This window comes from Anticarsia gemmatalis, chromosome 24 (assembly GCF_050436995.1).
Source record: "Anticarsia gemmatalis isolate Benzon Research Colony breed Stoneville strain chromosome 24, ilAntGemm2 primary, whole genome shotgun sequence".
Classification (NCBI taxonomy): Eukaryota; Metazoa; Arthropoda; class Insecta; order Lepidoptera; family Erebidae; genus Anticarsia; species Anticarsia gemmatalis.
Genome location: NC_134768.1, coordinates 7195082 through 7215406, shown reverse-complemented (window position 1 = coordinate 7215406; position 20325 = coordinate 7195082). Strand labels below are relative to the sequence as shown.

Here is a 20325-nt window from a genome sequence, read left to right as displayed (position 1 = left end):
GTTCTAACAAACAAACTCCTCAGCTTTATAATATTAGTATAGGTATTTCTGAATGGTAGTACGGAAGTTTGGTATTATGCATTTTATTTATCGCCAGGAAAATGCATTCCTGGATATCCCGCTCCAGGGAGGAAGCGGGAATATGTCGAGCTCTCCCACCGGCTAGGCGATCCAGCTTTAAATTTGGGCATACCGACTAAAAACATGACGGTGTTCCTTCAACATTCACCATAAAATGAATAGGACGCGGTACCTCCAATTAGGTACTCCGCGTCCCAGCCGCGTGGAAGGCTCGCCCATTATTATATATGTATATGGTACTATCATTATTATCCTGAGACCTCATAATTAGCAGCCAGATACACTAACGACCGCGCCACAGGCGAAACAGTTAGTATTTAGATACGTAGTTAAATACAAAGTAATTGCTTTACTTGCATCCAGTCTGTAATTGCAAGATAAGTAATACTATTTGGTTTAACAAAGAATAAAGAAGCTCTGACCGTCTCGACTTAAAGATGGTAGATAAGATACTATCAGTAAAAGATCTCTTTAATTAAAAAACATCGTGTTTTACAATTGTCAACCATGAGACTGATTTTATCTAAGCATAAACAATAAAACTTGGCGAAACTAATGACATCTTCTTCTGACTTTAAAGTCAGAAGTCAGGTTCAAGGTCGGGGTGATTTTAAGATTATTTCTTTTCTTAGCGATGAAAATGATAATAAGTCTAATGAGTTAATAACCTTTTAAGATCTTTTCAAGTATAAAGTTCAAGTTTCTGAAAGGATCCTTGTATTTTTTATGCATGTCTCGTTGCGTTCTAATCCCACCCAGAACAAATATTTATGCGATGAGCACGAGTAGGTATCAGTTCTGAGCCTGGTCGTAAATGTATCATAAAAAGACATTGTGAAGTATATACATATTTATGTTTATCAGTTAACTAGTTATCATAGTACAAGCTCTGCTTAGTATGGAATCAGATCATCAGATGTCTGTGTGTAATTTGTCCAATCATATTCAGATATTTTTATTTGGTTAAATAGTAAGGGTTTCTGCTAAGAACTATCTGGATTATAACTGTTACTGTACCAAAAAATTAAAAGATCCTAATAAGTTTCTCGTGAAATGTTGCAAGTCTCCAAATAAAAAGAGTTGATTAAGTCGGATCGCACTTCTGAAAAAAAATGGAACATCATTTTGATCGCTTATGATTTTTTGTAAAATAACTTTTCCCATTTGAATACGTAACTACTCAAGAATAAAATGGAAAAGGCAAACAAAATCAGGAAGAAAGAAAGTAGGAAGGATCTTAGTCGCTTAGGTTGCATACCGCGGAAAGAATGTGATATACCTACTGATATTTTCTTGACTAGAATAACAATGACCTAACAATGGTCGTAAAACTCGATACGGACAAAATGGCTTGTGTGGTCTCGTCAATGGAAAGACCACCTTAAACAATATTGTAAGAAGAATAGTATTTATTTTTTACTTAATGCTCCTAGAGATACTAATGCTCCCAAATACACCAATTCTATATTGGTATTTTCCCAAAATCATATTTTTCTCGTATTTGTATGTACTCGTATAGGTACTTTGTATGCAAACGTAACTATATACAAAGCAAAGTCCGGGCTGCTATTGATCAACACCCAATATAGATTGAAAAGCCCAAAGAATTACTCCTGCCGGGAATAGAACCTAAGACCTCTTGGTCAGCTGTATACACTGCCGTCTAAGACCACAGAAGTAGATTATTATTATTTTAAGGAAAAAATCCAAATAACCCTTTGCTGGACCCCAATCTCTAGGATTCACCGTTTATTCATCTATCTTTATACATAACGTGAAAGAATATAAAATGCAATATTTTACTGCATTAAGTGCTAAGTGGAAGTAATAGGATGAAGATAAATACACTTTCCATATAAACAGCGTTTCATTTCCTGCAATTGAACTAGAAAGCTCATCGCTAGCTAACAATAGGGTCACTCACGAAGCCACTTGGTAATAACAGGTTAAAGGTACCATAATATCATTTGCCGACGAAAACCGTCTTATAATCATATCATTGCCACCTTTAAATTTTTGTCTTCATCTATACTAATATTATAAAGCTGAAGAGTTTGTTTGTTTGTTTGTTTGTTTGAACGCGCTAATCTCAGGAACTACTGGTCCGATTTGAAAAATTCTTTCAGTGTTAGATAGTCCATTTATCGAGGAAGGTTATAGGCTATATATAATCACGCTACCACTAATGGAAGCAGAGTACCAGTGAAAAATGTTACAAAAACGGGGATAATTTTTAACGCTTATGTAACGCAAGCGAAGTTGCGCGGGTCAGCTAGTCATACATATAATAAGTAGACTGCCCCGGCTCTCTTTATCGTCAGTCTAGCACAAGGTACCAAATGATTGTGGGATTTATTGATAGTCGTATTTTTACTAAATACGTTCAGTAACTTTAATCATAGTCCCCAGTCTTCATGTCACACCTTCCGTACTAAATTCTTAAAGCTTTTGGGTAAATTCCCAGATGTCCCCTCTAACACTGTCTCCCGGGGTGACAACTGGGAATGAAATTAGGAAGAAACTTCCCAACTGTGACCCCGGGGTGACAATGTTAGAGGAGACAACTGGGAACATACTAGCATTTGTGCCTTCAAAACGATATTAGACAGTATCAAAAATGAATGGATAGATTCACACACATTTAAAATAGCGGAACTCTACAATTTCCTTAACGACATTAAGTTTTTCAATACAACGTACGACGAATAACTTTATAAGCTACTTGAACTAGGCCGAGATAATAATATAATAATATTTGCTATAATAATCTAACATTTTCCAGCACACAGAGTATGTCATTACGATGCCGGTTACCACACACACGAGCACACACGGTAATGAGACTGTGTCGGTCTTGTTAAATATCTTAAATGATGAATATTTCCGTACATTCGCTCCTAATTTTGTATTAGAAAGTTAATTGATTAAGTATGCTCGTTTAATTAAAATGCTGTAACTTTTTCTGTATAAATTATGACAATTGAGAGTAAATGTGAAATTTTGTGTTTATATAATTTGTGTATTCAGTTTTTGTTGGTCTTTTTTTAAACACATTTGAGTGTTAATTTGAAGTAATCATGACTAATTCATCATCTCCTTAAGATTTGCTTTATTCAATTTGTGAAATCTTCGCACTTGTTTTTCATACATTTTCATTTTATATCTTTGTAGTTAACTTAACTTATTTTACTATTTAAGTATTGTTTTTCATCGTCTTTATAACAAGTCATTGATTGTGCTCTTTATGCAAGTGAAGCATAATTTTCTTTTTTATAAGCGATTATAAAGTTACTGCATAAATGAATTAGTTTGTTATTGTTTGTGTCATTAACCAATTTTGATTGTTCTATAGTACCGATATTCTAGCGGCTGACTTGATACAATCTGTTAGAGGTTTTGCTTTTTAATACTAAGTTCTATTGGTTTAATTTTAAGGATTGTAAATAATACGAGGTATTTTAAACAACTGTTATATTTAGTTTATTTGGGTGGTTCATAATAAATTATAACAGCTAAAAGTAAGAAAGATTTGTACACACAAAGGCATCACCTAAGAGATATTTATATACAATAACAATAATATAATATATATGATAGATAATAATATAACAAATGAAGAAGCAAAAAATAACATTTTACTTATATACGTCAATACGAAATATATTTACAAAAGCAATATAAAGATATATAAAGTAGAAGAAGATATAGATTTATAGATCGACTAGTAAGAAATGAACACATAAAAATTGATACTAAAAAATAAAACACTACTCAACTCACTTCACAGTCAGGCAAAAGTAAACAAAAACAAAAATACAATTTATTAAAGCTATTGACATCGTAGGTACATTTGTACTTAAAAAACAAAGTAAAGTACTTATAATAAACAGGTACATTGTAGTATAAGAGAAAGACGAATAATTTCAAATAGAAGCACGGCGATGCTAATGGGAAAATCTAGACAAGATTCACTCGTCGCTCAACAATTAATAAATAATTTAAATAAATTATTAAATATTAAATTAAAATCATTACTTTGAGGTCCAAACTAGACTACGTAAGGATTAACCATGGCCCTTGGGACTTAGATTATCTTAGGTATTAGTTGGAGTAGGCGCTGTAGGCCAGGTTTTGGGCGTCTTGAGCAGACCTGCCCCATCCACCATGGCCGCCACCACCGTGGCTGAAGTGTTCTTCATGGTGAGGGTGTGCAACGACTTCGTAGCTCTCGTGGTGTTCACCCTTGGAGAGGAGCTTCTTGAGGAGGACCAGAGCGGAGGCGAGGAGAGCAGCCTTGGCGAGCATCAGACCCTTGATGGCGGCGAAAGCGATGATACCGAGGAACAGAGGAATGAGGGACTGGATCTTCAGTTGGAGGAGAGCGAGGATGGGCATCAGCTGCTTCAGCTTCTTCTTCTTGCCACGGCCTAGAGGACAAAAATAATTGTTATTGAAACCGAATTTTAGCTAATTGTTCGGGCAGTTGTATTAGCATGTCTCGATTCCAAACCATATCAAAATAAAGTCTTAGAAGCATGCGTAGTTCCCTTCAGAAACAGTAAAAGTAACAGCGTCAAAAGCTTCGTCACAATCGAAACCTGATATGCATCATAAATAAGTAAAAGTTGTATATCAAATGACTACGAAATATTTAAATGACCCGCCATAAAGTAATTGGAAAATTGCTGGGCAGACATCGACGTCCAAACAGGTATACACTAGCAATTTATTTCAAACAAACTTTAATGGCCAAAAGGTATCTTTCAAAGCATTTATTATCAATGTCATCGTTAGTTAGCGGAAGTCTATAAATTTTAATAATCATAATGTACTTTCTAGTAACTGAATACCATACGTACTAGCAATAGAATAAAAGGAAAGGGTGTTTGTAGGTAAACACCATGTAGAGAATATCAAATAGCCTCGTGTCCAGTTTAGATAATTTACTATTTAAGTTCAAATGTTAATCGACCATGGAAACTTCATTGACATTCAATGTCCTTAACACTCAACTGAAATTGAAATTCTCCATGTTACGTCCAGTTTGCATAACCTCATTCACCTAGAAAGTGTTTCGGCTGGTACCAATTCGAAAGCTTCGAGCCTACATCCATATTTCGTTAGCAAGATTACGCCTGGAGCGTTACTTTTACTCGTTTCTTGATAGAGATTTCGATCGCGGACCGTCTTAGCGGAACCACAGAACTAGTTGAGCCTACATACTAAGCGTGTACTATGGCCATCTAGCAAAAACCAGAAACAGTTCGTCCGCTTTCCACGATAATCAACCTTGTTAATAGGTTAGAGAAACCCTCTCGAGACTCGTTTGGACAACGTTTTCTAGCCTCTCGTGGTGTATTCCGGATGTCCGTTTCAAATTTTCTTTATTTCGTAACTTAATGTTTTAAATAGTTTAGGTATTAATTTCCGTCTCGTCATGTATAACATCTGATTAATTTTTGATCGTACTTTCTATTTTAAAATTCTCATGCGCACCAAACTGGTTTTGGCATGTTTTAATTTATTTGGCGAGAGTTATGCGGGGAATTATATATGAACATGACTGCAAGGTTTTATATAACTACTTTTTACTTTTATGATGTTACCACGCAGGTCTATGTCGTGACTTGTTTAATATTTGACACAATTGAGAGCTTTGTAGATTATTTTCACTGCAGGAATGACTTGCGGGTTGAGAGAGTACGTTTTTTTCTGTACTATCGAATTTATCCAAAACCTGTTTGCAAGTGAGAATTGGTTACATAACATGTTCAGTGTCATAATTCGTGTAACGAATCGGCAGAACAAACTGTTTTAAACAAGTAACAATAGACCGTGAAATTCTTCGGTCATACTTTTGCTAATATGTACGCTTATTAAAGATTGTTGTTTTACAATGATGATGAGTTTTTGATTGACCTCGGGAGAAAATTCTGTTGCCCTTTTAACAAGATACCATTGTACATCTTTTGGGAACCGTCCATGATTATATTTCTCATATACTTTCACTTGTTGAAATAATTTGATCGCTTACAAGAATTGCAGCTTAATGATATGGTGGATGTATAAATACTGGTTTAACTGCTATAAATCCGGAATTTTTTGTGCTAGCGTAGTTATTTAACGTGACACCTGTAATTATTTTTTACGTGGGAAAAATTACATATGCATACATTCAGAGGGAAGTATGTTAAACGTATTAGAAAGAGTTTTGCCATTGAATTCACATAGTAATTGTAGGCTTTAGTAAGATTATTATGTTATTAGATGATTCTCAGGCTTTTTACGCTAGTAAAAGTTTATTGGATCGGTGTTTTATAAGAACGATGAAACGTTATGGCATTGTTAGATTTAATTGGTTTTAGCTTTTGCTTTTATGCAAAGAAATTCTAGATTATTGACATAACTAAATTGAACAATAAAGCATTGGATTCAGGTGATTTTGATTTTTATAGACGGGCATACTTTTGTTGAGAAATTTAAAAGGAATGATTTGACTTACCCTCCTCAAGGGATCTCTTCATATCGTCAACGGTGGCTTTAGGCATACGGAGCTGGATGACATGGTTTTCCATGAAGTCAGCAGCAGCGTCCACTAGCCTGGACTCCACCTGGTTCTCCCTAGCCTGAGGCTCTTCAGGGAGAGGCTCATAGGACCTCGCAGAGCGTGTGTTTCCAACATTGTAGATGGTGAGACCGTCAGCCAATTTCAGTTCGCGTGCTGAAGCGGCGTTTTCGACAAATCGGAGTGATTTTTCCTGTGAAATAATATTGTCATTAGTATGGATGAATAAATTGAAGTATTAATATCTAGTTGTGATTTCATTAAGGAAAAGCTGTTTCTTATAGTTTCTTTACAAATACACGATGTTTTTTATGAATTTGTTTTAAATGATGTTTAAAGTTTATTTTAATTGAATAAGTTTGTTACTTGGATGGCTTGCAGCGGGTAAATCTTTGCTGAGTTTATACTACAAAATATTTTACGATAGTGAGCTTTTAAAGCTAAACAAGTATAAAAGTTAGAATAAGATAGTTTAAACAAGTTGCTAAATGCTTATACAAATAAGTTTAGTATTTTATAAATGTGACTATGTTTGAAAATTGCAATATTAGTTTGCTTACGAATTAAACTTTGGGAGTTAGATTTAAATGTTAGATCAGGTAACATTTTTAATCGGACTTTAAATTGAGTTATGAAAGAAGGAATTATAGAGAAGTAGTTTGGGAAGCGATAGATGTTTTTTTGGTTTTATATAAGAGTCTAATTGAGAAATTTGTTGCATTAGATGATAATCCGAATTAAATATTATTATTTTAAAATAAGAGGGACTTAGTTAAAATAATTAAGGATGTAGTTATTTTTTTTAGTTAGAAAAATTATAGAGGGAATTTTAAGATATAACTTAGAGATGAAAAAAATATTGAACCGAATGCTCAAATCGCACTAAACACAACACAACACACCTTGATACACATCCAGACATCTTCTTCAGCACAACTCTTGACGACACCAACAACGGAGCCGATGACGTCATCGTCTGAACTCGTAGGCTTGCAGGTAACTGCTGCCACACACACTAAGAGTACTATGAAGCTCTTCATTTTTGAGGTCCTATGCTCCTTGACGATGGTAAGTGAAATGCTGCGAGGGACCTGTCAGAAAGCGGTTTTATTCTACGAACCCCCACTTCGGGGTACCGGCCGAAATGCGCTGGCGCAGCACGTGTTACGAATGTTATAGAGCCGGCAGGTGGAATACTTTTAGTGTAGGGATAGGTTTTTAATTGCTTATGGGAAATTTATTGACGAGTTTGATTATAGATTTTTGTGAAGCTTTTGATTTGGCTTTGGGTACTTATTATGGCTATATTTTAATACATAATTGTTGATTTAGATAAAACTCAAACTCAGTTTTGCGTATCGTTATTAAATTTAATAGAAATATCACTTACGTACACTTTTAGATTTGATATTATTGAATATGCTCTAAGGTCTTTTGGTATGCACCAAGGCTGCATTCTGAGCCCTTTACAATGTATTTGTATAATTGAGGACATTGAACTAAACTAGGTAGACTAGAATCTAGTCCAAATATAGCATTAGAATCTTCTACGATTGTCTGTACAGTTTTCATTTTGAACAATTTATGTTGTTATGTAATAGGAAGTTCTTAGTACAAGTTAACAGTGAAACAAGCACTTACAATTTCTATTTCCGTTTTCGTTTAATTTAGAAATTTGATATCTTAAGATCTCTAATTTTGTTTGATATAATCAGCCCATGAATGTGTATAAGGCTCACTTGCATAAGTGCTTCGTTAACAATTTGCTTTGCAAATTTTTGAATGGATTCGTCAATTTTCGTAGTGGTATATTGACAGATTTCATGGATATTTTTCGAAGCAGTTTAGTTGCCGTAACGGTTTACATAACGTTTCATAATAAAGTTACTTTAATATCATAATTTTGCTGCCATTTTTACTTCCTGAACGGATATGATTGAAATAGTATTTCGTTTTGTTTTTTAAAGTGCAAGCCGTGAGTTTCTTACCGTTTCTTCTCACGTATAACAGCTTTTCCGAATCGGTGGTAGATTAAAACTACTATGACGATTTCAGATACTTGTTTAAAGTTCATGAATGTATATCGATTAATTTATTTACGATATTGTTAATGAAAGTTATTGGCAATTTCATGCAAATTGAGAATCGTTGAACAGCAGTTTTTTCTGCGGTCTTATGATATTCTACAATAGTAAGGTGAGGTTTTTTACAATCGGAGATGTTTTCAATAATTTACTTTGCCTTATCTTGGTTAGGTTACAGGTTCGTGTTTAGGAAATGGATTTGAGATTGATAATGATTGTTACTTTGTAATTACTTTCATTATTTAATTCCTGTTTCATTTATAATAATTATTTAAAATTTCTAGTTTGCTGAAATAATTGTTATTTTTATTATGATTCTTATTTTACGGTTCCCTATAAATAATAACTTTTGCTTATCAATTAAGTTTATTTTCTCCCTTGTTCAAAAACCTATTTTTGAATGAATTCGAGTTAAAGTTGTATGACTAAGAAAAGCATGAATGATATAATATACTTTCTATGAAGTTGTTTTAACGTTCACAGGTGTGTAAATCTTTTCATATTTAATAGGCTTTTGTTCTTTTAACTTAATGATCTTTTTGCATTTAATTACATTCTTTAATTACGAGTCAATTGGTATTTCTAATACTGGTGGGATTATGATATAATTGTTACTTTACTATAGTTCAATGACTTAGGATAGGACCTCCATTCTGCGAGGCTTGCGGCTAGCAGAATTACATGAAATTCAAAATTTTGATCAGAGACCTACAGTGTCATTCATACATCTAACCGTAGCCTGCGTGATACAACTACTTTATTTTGGAGTACACTCAATTTTAAATGATACTAGTCTAGGTACTAGATAAATTTTGCACTACAGAATGGTTTTCTTCTTTATAAATTTTTTTTGTCGGTTCCATGTCATAAGCTGCTTCTCCATGCATACCTGTAATGTTTTACATTTTTAAATTTTCAACTTTTGTAAAATATTGATCTAATGTCTTTGAGTTCCCGAATTCAGTTGGGGGCTCTATTGTCATGTTATTATGTTAGCTTCAAATTAGTATCTGATCTATAAAAGTGTTATGTAAGTGTGTTATATCTAAATCTAACGGAAAGAGATAGAAAATGTCTAGACTGAAAGATCTGAATATTTAAACTCCGATAACACTAAGTATATTCAATCATATTTTTTATTTTCTCTTTCAATGAATACATTACCATTTTGAATTCGAAATATTTAGGCTAGATTTGAATTGATGAATATTTTCAACTTCGTGTTAATCGTCCGTCGCGATCCTCGGCCATTTCCTGCTAACCTTCTAAATAGGTATGGTCGTCACGCCAGCGTTTTCTTACGACAATGGAGGAGTATCAATAATCTGTATTTATACAATGTATTTAGCAATATATATTGCTAAAATAATACTTATATTGTATTAAGTGTCTCCTTACCTATCACAACATTAAAGTATAGCAATCATAACTGTTATTTCTGGAAGAAATTTCTTGCGAAATTTTATGCTTTGTTTTTGCTCTACCATTTGTCATAGTACTTAATGTTGTTTTTGTTGTAAAGATTTTACATGTTGTTGTCCCCTCTATCATTGTCACCCTGGGGTGACAACTGGGAATTTTCTTCCTACTTTTATTCCCAGTTGTCACCCTGAGGGACGGTGTTAGAGGGGATAACTGGGAATATACCGCCTCAATTACGCCAGTCATTCCTGTCTACAAATCTGTCAATCGAATTATGTATCACTAAAGGATAAATTATACGTAAAAGCAAGGCAGTAACACACACGATAGGCTAGTGTCTCCACCCAAATATTTAAATATTATGTATATTTATATGACAAGCCCTCATAGTATACATTTGCAAATTTATTCTAAAACCCAAATGTTCACCGTTAAAAGAATTAATCATATGTATTAGAAATCACAATACACATGTATGTAGGGCGTAACGCCTGTACCTAAATGTTTGTAATGTGAGCACGCGCAGTCACGAGTCTGCAAACTCCTTATGAGACTGACAGTCTACATAAAAATATTTAAAAAGCAGGTATTTTTAGGGGCTTAAGAAAAGCCCATTTACTTATTCTTGACTGCTGCTGAATTGTGTAACCAGAAAATTTTAATAGTATCCATCTCACCAAAGAATGGATGGCAAATATCGTGGTGGTAATCTGAACTACCTCCTCTTCGAACAGAGAGATAATACGACAATGTCAATGATAACACTTTGCCCAACCTGACAAAGTCTGGCCTAAAAATTGGTCTATTAAGTAAGTATGTCAGTAGTTAGTTAAGATAATTTCCTATAATTCTTTAGTCTTAACATGGTAACATTGTCAAGATTCTGAAGGTTAAGCATATTATAATCTAGAATTAAGATGCAATTAACAAAATTATATGCCAAAAAATCTATCTATCTCTATACAGCGCTATATTATTGAAAACCAATAGTGAATGCGAAGTATTCGGCCAGTTTGCTTATAGTTTATCTGTATAATAAAATTTAATGAAACATTTTGTTTTATTTACATTCATTTATTTGCATATAAACGATTTGAAGCGTAGTTATCGTGGCATCAAGTTGATTGATGTAGATATAATGTTATGTTACGTTGAGTTCATGAATGAAGCTTCATTTGTGCTGTGTAGTAAAGTCATTATCATGTGCATTTCAAAGCGTTGTATGTAGTAATCTAGCGTTTCACTATCTGAAAAAAAAAAATATTACTTATGGTGTATAAGTAAAACGTGCCTCTAAACTGAATATTTCTAGTCTCCAGTATCACGATTTTCTACAGCCTGTATCGAAAATTTGACATTTAAAATGCACTGCTAAATTAGTTCCTACAAAGCCCGTTAGAGGCGCTGATCAGATTTTCATACAAATTGTATTAGCTATCGGTTATCGGTAGTGAGTGGTAGAGAATCGAGCCACAGGTTACTTATGAAAATTGTCTTAGTAGAAGGACGGGTTAACACGGACACTATGCTTTTTTAAGTTCTTTTATGCTTGCGATAAGCATATAACAATAATATGTAAAGGGTGATCGGTTTGCATGATCTACGGTCACAGACACGTTGTTGCGATTGTGGTATGAACCCATTTGAGAGTAGATTGATTAACCATAGCATCTCCCTTGTTTGATGCAAGGGCCACCACCGCAAATTGCGTGCTGTTTTACATTCAACATCATCTAATCGCGAGCGAGCAAAAACTACCTAAAATATTAGTTGTTGCGGAATACGCTAGGGGCGCTGGGCGCAAACTTAAACTTTTATTGTGCGTGAGAAAGTAAATAGTATAAAATTCAATTGTATGCAAGTATCAAGTTCCATAACTAAATGTAATATGATGTTGCTGTCACATGAAACGTGTTAGGAATGAATAAATAAGTATATTTGGCATACAATAACTATTGCGCATACAAAATGTAACTGCGTGTTACTATGTTGTAAGTTAAACATCCGGGAATATTAGGTAGCAGGCTCATTTTCAGTTAAAAACTTATAATTAGCTCGAACTTACTCCTGAAATATTCTGGACAGAAAAAACAAAAATCAAATTTTCTGACCCTAAAATCATTTGCAGTCGTATTTGTAGGGCTTCAATGACACACAGGCTAGCCAAAAAAAAATACTCAGTTATCTGCACAATCTTTATCTAACCTTTGTAATAAAAATAAAGTGTATAAAAATGTTAGTTCAAACTATAACCGAAAAACACGATCCGAGCATCGAACCCGCTCATTACTAGTTTTCTACTATTACATAATCAGGTGTGCATTATAAATCATATTTCGCATGACTTCATATGTTTTATGGTTATATAACATCCGGTAATGTGCATTTTCTATTTTTAGAATGATTTCGCGTTTCGTTAGATTTGATTGATTGAGATTCGTGAATGAGTGTAGACTTTGGATTGAGTGGGCGTTGGAGAGGCTAGACGGCTGGGTGTCAACTTTGACATTTATTTTCGGTAACTTTGGTATCAGCTAATCATATTTCGTGTAAAATAACAAATAATCTAGGGGTGTATTACGAAACTGGAGTAGCATCTATTTTTTTTTAGAATCCAGTCTTCAACTACATACGAAGATAGTGTAAGACTGGATTCAAAAAGCATTACGAAGGCTTTATAATTAGTCAGGAGTTTTCCTGATTAGATTTAATCCATAATACCGTCTTTGTATCTACGAACTACCTACTATTTCGGTCTGGAAATCAAATCTAGATACCACAAAACTACTCGGACAGACCATTTAAGCCTACACGAGACTAATTTCCTCGTCAAAGCTTAAAAAGCAATTTAAATGAGCAGAATAACTCGTGACAATTAACCAACAAGGCGGATGTTTTCCGGCGCCTACCATCAATATTTAAGTAGACTAGCGCAATGATAATTAAGTAGGTGAATTGCATTATAAGGGCCTGATGTGCTAGTATTTACAATTAGACTTTCATTCATCGTTTGGTTAGTGGTCAACTTACCCCCGGTTTCTGAAGTACATTTAGCGGTAGTTTATCTATTCAATAGCGTTGATACTTATATAATAAAGGCTATTGAATAGATAAACTACTGCTAAATGGACTCAGAAACCGGGGGTTAGTCAAAATTGTTCAAGGTTCGAAGGTCACACATGGTTTAATGACTGTTATCGTAATTGACGACAACTGGGACCGACCATTCGCCTACGGCTGCCAGTTTTATTGAAGCCAAGCAACTGCACTTTCTTATATGTCCAAATTTTTGCATATATACTCAGGTACACTCTTTATTCCCTAACCCCCTCCTCCTCTCATAGCCGGAGTAGCTCAACTAACACGGCCAGTGAGAGGTCAGGCGCAAGCGGCTTTACGTTTTCTCAGAGTCGCAAAAGTCTGAACTCTCATCTTCCTAACTCTGGGCAAATCAGTGACTTCTTAACAAAAACTTCTTGGCTTTATTCGGACTTCGAACCCGAGGCTTTTCCGTCACATAATATACTACCGAATGCGCCACAGAGGCAGTCAATAGAAACAGCCGTATTAATACAAAACAAACAAGAAAATTGCCGACCAAAAATAACAAATAACCGAATAACGGCGTATCTATTTATAGTGAGTTGTTTGGTACAAATGATAGGTAACGCTACACCTCTTTCATGCGTGATGCATGTAATTGGCGGATACGTAAGTTTTCATTCAATCACGACAAATGAGAAAGTGTTCGTTTTGTAGAACAGTTTGTAACTAGTGACGTAGTAGTTGACGAGGGAAAAGGGTCAGAATCTTAAAATAAATTTAAACCATTAATGTCCCACTGCTGGGCAAGGGTCTCCTCCCGTAATGAGGGAGGGGTTAGGCCTTGAGTCCACCACGCTAGCCAAGAACGGGTTGGGGACTTTGCATGCCCTTATGTACCCTATGTATTTTATTTTTGTACTTAGAGGACAATGAGACTAGTTTCATTGATAAATGACTGCTCTCATAGCTTGTTGCGCTCGCCGGTCGGTGAACGATATGTGGGTTAAGCAACCCTTGGCACGGTCATTTCATGCTGGGATGACCGATTAGTATTCAACTTAGATGATTCTGTGTTTCGTAGGACACGTAATAAGTGACTCCCGGTTTTGACAATTAAGATTATCTGCTTCGCTTTGATAAATGAGATTGATTTTAGACAAACTACCCAAAATTAATAAACTAAACTAAAATCTTCCTCTGGAATTGCTCTATTTATCAGTGGCTGTAAGTAACGGTAGTAGTAAAACGCACGACATTCATTCAAAATCAAGTTGTACGTAACATCACCTTTTTGCATAATTAATTGCCCATATTTTACAATATTTAGACATACTGCTACTGCTACGACGATAGGACTTTAGCGCATAACATCTAGTGATAACACTTTATTATTATAAAAATCAAAATACTTTGCTTAAATCTAATATATTCCTCATTAGCTTCACTTAAACAGTATGTACACAACTGCGGAAGGATTGTGAGTTATTTAATTTACTTTCTCACAATAAAAAAAGATTTCACTCTTTATAGCGTTAATTATCATCACAATTTTTATAAATTATCTAATTGTGTTTCATTAAAATATATCACTGCCTCGCTTGCTGACATGCACGATGGGTGAACAGTGCAGCATTTTAGACTTTGGGAATTTTATGACGTGAATTTGAAAACGGTTACTTTCTTTGATAAGTTCCTATACATAATAATATACATACATGTGCAGTGATAGCAAAGTCACTTACTCTAACGGTGAAGAAAAACAGCGTGAAACCTTGCATGTCCCAAAACTGCGCATATCTTGAGGGCATGCAAAGTTCCAAACTCGCACTTGGCCAGCGTGATGGACGCAAGCCTAATCCTTCTGGTATTCGTGAGGAGACCATTGCCTAGCAGACCTGAGAGACAGTTACGAGTTACAAAAAAGTAACTGTTACGTTGGTGTGAACTGATAATTATCGTTAACGAGTTATCTTGTCTATTTATTGGCGATAAACTCATATATTATTTTTTGGGTTTCCTCGTAAAACACTCTGCAGGACACTGCTTGAAAATTTCATGTCAATCTTTTTATAATTCTTGACAAAGTAAAAAAAAATTCTAACGTGATCGTGATCTGATTTTCGGCATACTTCTTTCTCTTGCTATGTATCCGCAAGTCTACTAAAAAAATAATATTGTAGGTAGAACGTTTACCCGTTAAAATTGAGCCATTATGTTACTTATTACTAGCTGACCCCGTGTGTAATTTGGGAGAATAATTTTCATCAAAATTGGTTCAGTGATTAAGTCATGACAGTTTCAATCAGTGGCTCCCAACCAGTGGTCTGCGGACCGCCAGTGGTCAAAATATGGCCCGCGAATGACTTAAAAATATAAAATTTTCAGGATAATTATTACACTTTATTTTTAATCTACTTACATAGTGGTACTGCTAAAAAGAATGATATAAAAGTGATCATGGGCTAAGAAAATGTTGGGAGCCCCCTTAAACTTTAAATGCAGTATACATTGGCTTCCCGGCTTTTGCAGAAACGGACACATAATCTTCGGGTTTCATTTCAGTTGTGAGTTGGTTAAAACACACACAACACTACCTTGGAAGCGAATTGCTCTTGCAAGCCGCGCGAAACGCCGGCATACCGAGGAGGATAAACCGGCTGAGTACAGCCGGCACTGTATGTGTAGAAGCCTAAAGAAAGAAAGAATCATTTATAGTATTCCTAGCTTCCGTTTGTGACTTCATACGCGTAAAAAGTTTTTGGGTTGAAATCTGTTGTATTAATCTTTGTTTGTCACCTTCAGTAAAATTTATTCAGCGGCTTATGATGGAATTGTTGACAGGTATTTAATTTATATTCAATAGTCACGGATACAATATATATTTTATTTTGATTACGGCTATAGTGATGTAATTATTCGTTACATCTGCAGTTTTCTTACGCTTATACAGTTTTAAAACAGTATTTATATTGTAGATGCAAAAAATTCCAATAGTGGATGAATGTTTGTTACTCTTTGAAGTAAAAACTATTGAACGGACTTTGATGAATCTTGGTACGCAGATGGGTCATGGACCTGGATTATTACACAATTTTAGCTATTCCCTGTGAAAATAAACCAGAGGAAGTCAAAGTAATAGATATAAAAAAATATATAAATCTTGTTACTTGCTAGGAGTTGTGGACAGTGGCCAGCCTTAATAAAAACCTTTCATAACAACAAAGAGAAAACGCACACACGAAAAGCCTAGATACGAAACAACTAGAATGTGTAATTTTTCACCAAATTCCTAACATATCATAGAAGCATAGAATTATTCAACTTTCATATAATATGTAAACTGGTTTGCAAATTAAATTCGTCAAAAGTAAAAGTGGTTAGATGTATGCGAATAGAAGCGACATGGCCGTAAATTATGAAGGGATTTTATTTATGGAAGATGTTTTTTTTTTGTGTTAAATTGAGACACCTGTGGCCTAGTTATTATTGCTGTTTCTACAGAGAGAACTGATGAATTTTCTATCAAGAAATATATTGTTGTCAGTGCTTGTTTGGTGTTAGGATGTTTAGGTCTTAGTCAACCGTGTTTCAGAGAGCACTGTCCACGGTCTCGCGCCTGTTCTCTCATGCTCCTTCAGAGCTATGAATGTGATGGAATTGTGAGTGGCGTATTGTGCACACGGTTGGACATTATAGATGAAGCTCTGCACATATTATTATTAAACTGGCCGTTGTCGGCCCCATTTTTACCCACCTACCTAGTACCCCACTTATCAGTTGACAAACGATCAGTAAACTAAGTAAATTTTTGAGATACCATTTATCCCACCTGAAGCGTGGGGGTGGCGGCTTGCATGCTACTGACACTTCAACCACTATCAAAGATGGGAAGCTGCTTGCGCTTCAAAAAGAAAATTCAAAGTTGATCCAATTGTGTTAAGATAACCATCCGAAAAACAACATAAAAGACAGTTCATTCATACTCAGGCGATACAAATTGTTACAAAACATCAACAGTAATTTCGTCTTATTGTAAAAAGACATGATTCGGTGTCTTTTTTGTGTTTACTCGCTAAATAGAAATGATGATACTTTAGCGTTTAAGTGTTTGTTATTATATTGGTATTGTCAATTAGCACCTTGTTGGTTCTTTATTTGTAGTTTCACGCCCGTTTTAGTTAATCGTGTAGACAGTGTTTTATGAAATGCATCCGTTTTGCCTTTTAGAATGTTAGTCGTATGTAAAAGCATGTTACCAAACTCCTCTGCAAATTATCTATTACTCCAAATAGTACTTTTATCCGACCATGGAAATTAACTTATAATTAGTTGATAAACAGTCATATATTATTTTAACTTGTTTACGCCGAAATTCAAACGCAATACACTTGTCATATACCCTATATTTGCTTGATGGTGGCGTGGTGATAAAAAAAGCGACCAGCAAAACAAATAACATGATAACTGCTACTATAATTAAGGAACGATATCAAAAAATTCAAACCTGTAATTGCACGGTTCAAATCTCAAGTGCTAAGTGTTAGCGAAAGTGTTCAACGTTTACCTCAAACGTTCAGTTAAGAAGTTAATTGCTTCTTCTAATTTATATACGGCCTGTGAATTAATTGGGTGTGTGAGTATGTAGGTAGGTATGTGTGTGTGTGTTTGTGTGTGCGCATGCGTGTATGTGTTTGTGAGCATGTATGTGTGTGCGTGTTATTTGGCGAGTGCCTAAATCGGGCATTTGACCTGATGCGTTTGTATTATTAATACATTCATTAATACTAATAGTGTGATGTGATATAGTCTAGACAAATCTATAAAATAGTAGAACAGTGAATGAACTGAAGACTTGCGCATTAAATCACAGTATTATAAATGTATATTATTACGTCGTGTAACATGGATGTAGGAATAGTGAGCGTAGAAGTTAATGATGGATATGGTATTGCTGCAGCTGGGACTCGCACTTGGCAAACGTGCGACTGCGTGGACTCAATGCCCCTCAATTCAGGAGAGATCCTTGCCTAGTATGCACCGCTTATAATAGTTATTTGATTTAAAAAAAACATGGTGAATTGTTAAAATATTTTTCTTTGGAAATTTCAGATTCGATTTATTACATAAACCTAAATACATTCTAAAACGTGTTTTCTTCCAGCACTCAGGCAGCGGCAACGTTTAAAAGGCTGAACTTAAGGATTAGCATGTTAGAGTAGATATCTAAATATCTACTCTACTATCTATCATGGTCTGAGAAAATGTGACTGGAATGGTGGTAGAGGAAGACCAAAAATGTCCACGGATTGTTTAAAAGTGGACAAGGAAATAAAAGAGGAGCTGAATAAAATAAATGTTGCCCACTCTACATAGCTTGGGATAAGGGCAACACAAAAATGACAAATTTGGGATGAACATGAACAATAATTTGAAAATAAATTGAGACAAAACATCAAGGGTAATTTGTTTCGACGCCTTATTTTAATTACTAGCTGACCCGCGCAACTTCGCTTGCGTCACGTCATAATTTTCCCCGTTTTTGTAACATTTTTCGTTATTACTCCGCTCCTAATGGTCGTAGCGTGATGATATATAGGCTATAGCCTTCCTCGATAAATGGGCTATCTAACAGTGAAAGAATTTTTCAAATCGGACCAGTAGTTCCTGAGATTAGCGCGTTCAAACAAACAAACAAACAAACAAACAAACAAACTCTTCAGCTTTATAATATTAGTATAGATATTTACTTCTTTTTTTTCTTTTTTCGTTTGTACATATAAAATTAATATTTAAAGGTTTTGTTTAATTTAAAGTAGACAAAATAAAAATGCCACATCAATCCCAGCTTCTTACTCGTGGCACATACACACGTGTTTCAAATAGCCGACGTCACGCAAAATATCGATACAACGATCGGTTCCACTATAATAAAACTTTCATCTGTGGCGATAAATCTTCGTGTTAGTTGTTACGAAATACCGTAATTATGTATGAAAGTGTGACTTGTATGAAATGTGTGTGATTATGTGTTTTGAATGGTTTTTATATTCTATCCCTCTTATTCATAAACACACTATAAACCTATTTTAGTTAAAAAGCTACTATAATATGTTTTCTCTTTTTCATTTCGCTAACGAGTGAAAGAAACAAAACACTTTATAACCCTTTCATAACTTCATATATTTTTATGAATAAGACTGTATGTTTTTTAAAATATTAAGGTTGGTTTATAGTCTCGGATGTAGGTAGAGGGGTAAGAGATAAATTTTCTAAATTTTCATTATCCTGGTCACGTTAGTAAATTCCGATCCACAATTAAGATTAATATAATATCAATAAACAAAACCCAATAGTACTGAACCATAGGGAATCGTACCAATGCTTGATTTAATATTGAAGCAAGCCAACCAACATCTCAGGTGTGTGTTTATTTGCGGCAAGTATAATATGTTACTGTAAAAGCCCGAACTGTGGTAAATCCTAAGATTTTCCGGTAAAACCTAAGATTTACCAACTCTCAATGGTAAAAGTCCGAACAAGCCAGAGTTAAAAAACTTTGTTACGATATATAAAAAAATCCTTCTTCATAACTATGTTTATAACTATTTCACGGTATAATTAAATACTGTGACATAGTTATAAAGAAGGAGTTTTGGGCAAAGCGACATGGGTAGGTTAGGTTAGAAGGCTAAGGTGGGAGCGAGCAAAGCGAAGCTCCCACCTTAGCCTTCGTGGTTATTTTTTTTTAACCACCCAGAAGGAGGAGCCCCGCGAAGCGGGGCTCCGGCGACATCTCGATATCATCAAGTGAATATAGGTAAAAGTTCGAAATAAAAGAATTGTTCGGACTTTTACCATTGCGAGTTGGTAAATCTTAGGTTATACCGGAAAATCTTAGGATTTACCACCGTTCGGGCTTTTACAGTAACATATATACAACATTATTTCGAGTCTATTTCCCATAAGGGTAGGCAGACAGCAAAAAAAATAGCTACCCAACAAACTTCTGCTTCATTCCTTACATCTTGTCATACAGGACCACCGGTAACGAATACTGCGCACCTAACCAGAAGAACATCTATACTAATTTTATAAACCTGAAGAGTTGGTTTGTTTGTTTGAACGCGC

General features: G+C 34.8%; 1 protein-coding gene across 1 annotated transcript; it reads right to left on the bottom strand.

Annotated features, from left to right (window-relative positions):
* Nucleotides 1-3537: 3537 nt before the first annotated feature.
* LOC142983587 (uncharacterized) lies at nucleotides 3538-7745 on the bottom strand. Its single transcript, XM_076130547.1, has 3 exons — nucleotides 7549-7745; nucleotides 6584-6839; nucleotides 3538-4508 (listed from the first exon to the last, which is right to left on the bottom strand). Exons 1-3 carry the CDS (start codon nucleotides 7684-7686, stop codon nucleotides 4183-4185), a joined length of 720 nt encoding a protein of 239 aa, XP_075986662.1. The 5' UTR covers nucleotides 7687-7745; the 3' UTR covers nucleotides 3538-4182.
* Between the last annotated feature and the right edge of the window lie 12580 nt (nucleotides 7746-20325).

What these genes read in the sequence shown, in the direction of transcription:
- LOC142983587 (XM_076130547.1), bottom strand. Translation starts at nt 7,686, where the DNA reads ATGAAGAGCTTCATAGTACTCTTAGTGTGTGTGGCAGCAGTTACCTGC. An exon ending in ATGTCTGGATGTGTATCAAG is followed by an intron (nt 6,840 to 7,548) that starts GTGTGTTGTGTT and finishes ATTATTTCACAG; the next exon opens with GAAAAATCACTCCGATTTGT. An exon ending in GAAGAGATCCCTTGAGGAGG is followed by an intron (nt 4,509 to 6,583) that starts GTAAGTCAAATC and finishes TTTGTCCTCTAG; the next exon opens with GCCGTGGCAAGAAGAAGAAG.